The sequence below is a fragment of the Scyliorhinus torazame genome, chromosome 8, assembly GCF_047496885.1.
Source record: "Scyliorhinus torazame isolate Kashiwa2021f chromosome 8, sScyTor2.1, whole genome shotgun sequence".
Lineage (NCBI taxonomy): Eukaryota > Metazoa > Chordata > Chondrichthyes > Carcharhiniformes > Scyliorhinidae > Scyliorhinus > Scyliorhinus torazame.
The window spans coordinates 179630863-179638492 of NC_092714.1; the positions used below are offsets into that span (position 1 = coordinate 179630863).

Sequence of the window (7630 nt, forward strand, 5' to 3'; positions counted from 1 at the left end):
CATGGCAGATGTAATGTAATGCAAAGAAGTGTAATGCAATGCATTTTGGCAGGGAAAATTAGAGGCAATATAAATTTTAAATGGGAACATCGGTTGAAACAAAAATGGTGGCACAATAGGATCAGGCAAAAAATTTAACGCTTATGTCAAAGAAAAATGCTCACTATTACAGAAAGTCTTCAGGAGTTTGAGGTGATTAATGATGATATTTTTGCATCTCTCACGCTACTAATGAAGAGATGCTGGTAAAATCCGAGATTAAAAGAACTCTGCTGACCATGATCATGATTTGAAAATCTGATGCTAATGGGAAAGATCGACAGTAAAAGAGATCAAGGTGGACCAGCACAATCTTTCTAAAAAGTCTCGCAAACTGGATGAATGTACCACCAATGGAGATGGTCCATGTCTCCAGAGCAAGGTTAAGATGGAGGTCCATGGTCACCAATGCCCTCCTAGGGCATGATACGCAAAGAGAGAGAAGAGCCATGAACAGAGACTTGGCATTCACACACATAATGTTTGAGGGTGGCAGGAAAGATTAAGTTGTTTTTTCCACAAAGACATACCAGATCATTGGATTTATAAATAAATTATAAAAACAAGAATGTTATATTTTTTATAAATCACTGGCTAAGGTCTTCGGAAGTTTAATTTCTCTAGCTTGGTGGGGAGGATGAAGGCTGATTTGTCGAATCTTCCTCTGTCGCTGGCGGGCCAGGTGCAGGCAGTGCCGAACATTTTACCGCGATTCTTGTTTCTGTTTCAGTGCCTGCCGGTCTTTTTGCCTAAGGTGTTTTTCAAGGCGGTGTATAGGCCGATTTCTTTACTTGTACGATCGGGGAAGGTGGTGCTGCAGAGGGGATGGCAGTCGGGCGGGGGGGGGTGGGGGGGAGGATTGTGGTGGGAGGTGCTGCGGAGGGTGAATGCCTCGAACTTGTATGCGAGGCTGGGGCTGATGCAGTTGAAGGTGGTGTGCAAAGCGCACCTGACAAAGTCGAGGATGGGCCAGCTGTTTGTGGGGGTGGAGGTTATCTGTGAGCAATGTGCGAACATATCCTTTGGTCCTGGAAGCTGGAAAGGTTTTGGAGCGCTGTTTCCAGCACCATTTCAGGGGTTCTGCATGTTGATGAGGAACCCAGTCCCCTGGAAGCCATATTTGGGGTGTTGGATCGGCCGGAGTTGCAGACAGGTGCGGGCCAGATGTCTTAGCCTTCGCCTCGCTGATTGTTCGTAGGCGATTCTTGTTGGGGTGAAGGTCAGCTTCTCTACCTTGTGCCTCGGCGTGGCAGGGGAACCTGCTGGAGTCTTGGCCCTGGAGAAGGTGAAATTTGCTTGGGGGGGAGGGGGGAGAGAGAGAGAGAGATTTATTAGAATGGCACCTGGGATGAAAGACTAGAGAAGCTGAGAGGAAAAGTTAAAGGAAAGATTTCGATTATTTCAAAATCATTTTGAGTTTTGCTAGAATAAATGGGGAGAAACCGTTTCCACTGGCAGGAGGGTTGGTGACCAGAGAACCGCTAACCATCAGAAAAAGCCAGGGGGAAACTAGGAGGAATTTCTATTCAGCAAGTTATGATTTGGAATTGCACAGCCTGTAAAGATGGTTGAAGCAATCCAATAGTAACTTTGGAAAGGAAAATTGATCTCTATTTAAAAAGAAAAGAAGGCGGCAAGGTGGCACAGTCACAGTGGTTAGCACTGCTGCCTCACGGCATCGGGAACCTGGGTTCGATCCCGGCCCCGAGTCACTGTCCGTGTGGAGTTTGTACATTCTCCCTATATCTGTGTGGGTTGCACTCCCACAACCAAAAGTTGTGCAGGGTAGGTGAATTGGTGCACTAAATTGCCCTTAATTGGAAATTTCTTTTAAAAAGGAAAGATTTTCAGAGCTATAGGTAAAGAATGAGGAGTGCGACTAATTGTTAGCTCTTTGAGACCGAGCACATGCATGATGGGTCAAATGCATGCAAGAATTTGGAAGTTGTCTACAGACTTGATAAATAGTGATAAAGTCATAGAATCCATAAACTTTAGAGAAGCTTGTTGTAAAAACCAAAGAGCTAATAATAGGAAACTTAAATATTCACATAGCTCAAGTTCCAAACGTAATGAATCTTTTGAATGCATTTGAGATTTGACACAAAACAATGTGTTTGTGAACCAACAAGGGAGCAGGCCATTTTAGAGGTAACTAATGAGTCTGAATTATTTAATAATCTAACAGTGTTGACTTTGGAGGGATGAAGCAAAAGTTTGACACTGGTCGAATGGGCAAAACTATTAACAGATGGAAGTGCAGATGTGCATTGGGAGGTGTTCGAAGTATTTGGTAGACCTAAATACCCACAAAGGGCAAGAGCTATACTTGTATAATTAAACAAATTGGTCAGAAAGGGAAGTAAGAGATAATATAAACCTAAAATAAAAGACGGTGAAGACAAAGACTATAAGAGATCTAAAGAACAGCAAAGGGAGACTCTCGATGGAAATTGTAGGAGCTACAAATAGGGACTATGAGAAAAAAATCTCTTTTGATTCAGGAATTGTCCCCTTGGATTGGAAAATGTCCAGTAGCATTATCTCTTTGACCTTTAAATCATATAAATTAGGAAATTGTGGGTCTATTAGTTTAATACCAATTGTTAGGAAGTTATTAGAATCTATTATTAGGAACAGAGAATTTTCAAGGGTGAATACTATTTCAAAATCATAGTCTCGGAATCTTGATACTTCTGGAACGAATTGGAAATTTCAAAGGGCTGGAGGGAATGGGAAGCTTACTTGCCATCAATTAATGGACTACTTAACTTTTTATGGAGCTAGTTAAGAGGCCTGACTCTTGAAGAATGTTATTTTAATCTTTATTTTGGCAAACTCCAACATTTATATACACTTTTTATCAAAGCTTGAGATCAAATTTACCTGAGCAAATATGCCAATGTGACCATTGGAGCTAGCTTGATTTTCCATTCTGTAATCTTTATTTTGAATGTCTTCTGCGTAACTTCTCAAGAGATGAAAAATGTATGTCATGATGAAAGATAAAGATAGTCTTGTATTTATATGCAGCCTTTTACAATCTCTCCACGTCACAAAGCACTTTATACTATGTACTTTTCAAGTGAAGTCACAGTAGGAAATATGGTAGCCTGTTTGCCTACAGCAAGGTTCCACGAACAGCCTTGAGGGATTGATCATCTGTTTTAATGATGTTGGTTGAGGGATAAAAGTTGGTCAGCATACCCCTACTTCTTCAGGGGTTCGCTGCCCAAAGGTGGGTCTGACCCACAGTGCCATTACCTCCGCACCATGTGGAACAGCGATTGTTGGCAACAAACTGACCCACGCCCGCCAACTTCCTGTTTCCCGTTCTGTAAGCTGTATGTGATCCATTGGCAGGAAAGAGATCGCTGTCTCAAAACAGTTTCCCCTTGGTTTAAGCTTTCTGAATTCTTTAACATGTCATTTGTGTTCCCTGCAGTACTGTATCTGGACTGATGGACTAAACGCCTTGCTGGGAAAAGAGATGACCAGTGACCTGACTAAGAACGACCTGGACACACTACTGAGTATGGAAATGAAACTGCGCCTGCTCGACCTAGAGAACATCCAGATCCCTGAGACACCTCCCCCCATCCCCAAAGAACCCAGCAGCTTTGACTTTGTATATCATTATGGCTGAGCAGCACTTTGCAAGCACAATACACAATTTTTTTTAAAACGCCGCAACATCCAGTGAGCCAAGTGTTACTCTGTTCAACCAGCTGTTGAAGAAACTTTACTCCATTGAGTGAAGCGCTGTAAGTAGCGGAAAGGCAGAGTGACAAGGCACAAAGTGCTGCATTTCCACTCTGTTCTGGGGGGGGGGGGGGTTCTCAGGCAGCTGGGCCCTTTAGAAAGAATTCTGTATTTAATATGTTAGACCGGTTTGAAAATTTGGTGGATAATGTGATTTGGTACAGTGAAGTTTGTATGATGGTTGATAATTTATTAGTGTTCTAGTAGGCCAGCCTGCTTGTGTAGACGTTTTCACTGTATGCAAACAATCATCCATCAAATGTTATTCAATCCTATTGTTCCATTGTGGGATAGTGGACTGTGTTTGTATAATCTCTGTTGTATATAGTACGTGTGAATGTCATAGAAAATATATACAAGGAAAGCTTCCTTCAGTTTCTGATACTTGAGTGCCTTTGTGGCTCTCACCCAGGAATAATTTCTACAATTCTTTTGAACGCTCTAATTTTGAGCAGTGACGCGATTGAGGGAAGCCTGCAGTCCCTTCTTTAATCACAGTTTACCCCCTCCCCAGAATCTCTGATCCAGCACCATCCCAGAGCTTGCAGGTTGTAAAGTGAAGTGCATCGGCACCTGGAGGTGCAACTCTGCAGATGAGGAGGTGGTGGACCATAAATGGTCATTAACTTGTTTGTATATACCGCTGCTGTAATCCAATGCCATTCATGAAGTGTTCGAGCTTCGCTTTCATCCTTTTGCGATTATGCCTTGTACTTTTATTCTTATTTTCCCATCACTGTATAAGTTGGATAGTTCAGGCGCACATTTAAGGATGGTGCTGGAAGACTATGGTTCATCTAGGCCCCTTTAAAAACATTGGAGCTCTGGCAAAGATACTTTGTAGCCTCTTTGTTTCCCACCTTTCTATTTAAGTTCTTGGGCATTGAGCAGAATATCTACCTGAATAGTTTGGTTTATGGACATTGAATCAAAAGATACTCGAATGGTCCCTGTAAGGACACTGACTGAACAGGTACATGAATTGTCTCGATTACAGACACTGAATTCAAAGAGTATTTGAATAGCGAAGGTGAGGGCACCAATTTTAAACAGGTACTTGAATCAACTAGATTATTAAATACTGAAACCAATGGTCACTTTGTCAATGAAGTCTGACTCTGCTTTTCAGCCTTGTAATGAGAAAGGCTCCAATGTTGCTGTATCTAAGCTATCCATTAATAATACATAGTTATCAGTTATAGAGCTTCCTTTGTATCCACAAGTATTATTAATCTAAGGTAATATTATCAACATATGGGGTTATCGTCCTCTCAATAGCAAACCTGTGTTTTATTGTGACCAAAACAAAAGTCTCTTTGCTGCACATATTTAAAATAAGTGACTATGTTTCCGCTGTTTAATTATGACATGGCAGAAGTTGAATTATCTGGAGCAAATGGCACAATTTGCGTCACTTCAAAACTTTGTACTGTTGCTTCGTGTATTTTTTTTTTACTTGGTGTGGTGATAATTGATAATTAAAGGGAAAACATAATGAGATGTACAGTATTGGCAGCAGTGCAGACAACTTCACCTCGTACCCGAACTTACCCATGGTTTTCTAACTGAGAACATGGTGCTTCAGATTTACAGTCTTTGTTGATTGAAGGTTAAGATTGCACTTTCCAGAAATCTTAAAGGCAGTTTACACTTGACACATGAGGCATTTTATTGAGAAACATGTTTTTATATTTACAAAACTTGGATAGTTTGGGAGTGAGTCAGAAGCTTCAGAATGCAACATTTATATTTCTCAACACTTAAAAAAATGTTGCACTAATGTATTATTGTTACCCGCTGAGGAGTAGATTATAGGTCAGCTGGGTAGAAGGCAATGTAACATCAAACTAAATCAGAACCTGCAACCCTATCAAAGGACATTTAAATTATACACTAGGAAGAGGTTTCCACGTAAACAAATACAGGAAATTGTGCCTTTTAAGTAACTATAAAATAGATTGAATTTTAATTAGGTTCCATTGTTCCCTCAGAGTATCATTGGATTCTGATTGAATAATTTTTGCTCCCGAAATAACTATGCATTAGATTTTAAAATAATTGATTCCAGTGCAGTAAATAGCGGAATAATGTCCTCTTGGGTGAATGACGATCTGCAAGATCTGGTATTCTAATAAACATAATCAATAGTGTAAAAGGAAAAGAGATGTAAAGGAAAAACTGCAAATATTTAAAAGAAGAAAGTTGCTTGAAATCGAGTCAGTGCAAGAGTTATTCTATTTGGAAAACACTGAAATGTTCTTGACTCGATGAAATATGCATTGGACGGATCAAAAAGATGCTCTCTCTGCCTCACCCCTCCAAAACCAACCGAGAAATGTATGCGTTCACCCTGTTATGGCTTTTGGCTAAGTACAAGAATGAATTGCAGTTACCCAACTGTTGTGAGCTTAAGTACAAGTTGTTCTAGCACTTGCTTTTTCAGGAAACAGTCCACCATTTTGAAAAATAAGTTCCCTTTTCCAATGTTGCTACTAACTCTGATGTCTGGACGGTGTGGTTCCGTGCTTGCCAATCCATTGTGTTCAGGCTGCAATCACTTTTGGGTTAGTAGGAACATTTGTGGAGATCACTTAAGGTCCCTGCTGATCAGGTGGGAAGCCAGAATAATCTTCTATAAGGATCCTGCCGAAAATGGAAGTGACCTCCTTTGGGTGTCGGTGAACATCATTTTCTAAATTAAACTTGACTCTCCCCAGGCGTTTGAAGTCGAAAGGCTCCCACAGTTTTTAAAATCTAAATTTATTAACATCAAAAATATTTTAACAATATATTTTGATCATTCCATTGTAACAATCCCAGATGAGTGATCCCTACTGGGGTTTATGTGTGAAGCTATTTTTAATGTCATTTGGGAGAATATTTGTTTGTCGTACTGTTAATTGGTCAGTGTTATAATGGCTGATAAGATTTAAAAGATGAAATGGTAATATTTACACAATAAAGAGAACAATCCTGCTGTATTGAATCTTCATTTTTGTACTGAAAACTGGGATAACTAAATAACCCTGAGGTCTTTGCACTGATGAACAGGGAGGCTGTGGTATTGTCACTGAACCAGTGTTAATGCTCAGGAGACCTGAGTTCGACTCCCACCACGACAGATGGTGAAATTTGAATGAAAAGTCTAAAGGTGTCATAAAAACCCATCTGGTTCACTGAAGATTCAGGTAAGGAAATCTGCCATCCTTGCCTGGTCTGGCTTATATGGGACTCTAAACCCACAGCAAAGTGGTTGTTTCCCAAATGCCTTCTGTAATGGTCGAGCAAGCCATTCGGTTCAAGGGCAATTAGGGATGGGCAAAAAATGCTGACCCAGCCAGTGACCCACAAATCCCGTGAGTACAAAAGGAACCAGTGAAGTTGTGATTTGACTGCAAGGGCTTATTGGCAAATGTGAAAGTTCCATCAGTCCTGACTCTCTGTTTTGCAACGTCATCATCCTTGGGATTGGCTTGATACCCAAGGATACTATGCCTTTGTTAGGCCACATTTATTAGAAACATGTTAATCCGCCTCAGGATCATCTATCACTTGAGCCCCAAACCCTCATTCGCCCAGTTCCCCTCCATCTCCATTGCTATTTAAACTTATCTTTAAAATATTTTTATTCAGGATATTTTCATTTTATATACAAAACACATATTACAACCGTCTGCATACAATAACCACTAAAAATCACCCCTCCACCTTAACAATCCACATCACCTGCTTTATAACCAATATAAAATAAAAAGTGAATAAAACAAAATGACCTCCCCCCTCCCCGCTGACGTTTACCAGCTCTTGAAGGAGATAAACCGCCTCCACC

General features: G+C 40.6%; 1 protein-coding gene across 7 annotated transcripts in view; it reads left to right on the forward strand.

Moving 5' to 3' along the window:
• Nucleotides 1-6782, forward strand: part of LOC140428279 (engulfment and cell motility protein 2) — a 292926-nt gene extending 286144 nt beyond the window's left edge. For all 7 annotated transcript variants that reach the window (XM_072514575.1, XM_072514578.1, XM_072514577.1 and 4 more), the window contains one exon: nt 3485-6782. In XM_072514575.1, the coding sequence (XP_072370676.1) occupies nt 3485-3685 (201 nt within the window). In that variant the 3' untranslated portion in view covers nt 3686-6782. The remainder of the gene's footprint in view (nt 1-3484) is intronic.
• Nucleotides 6783-7630: the final 848 nt, after the last annotated feature.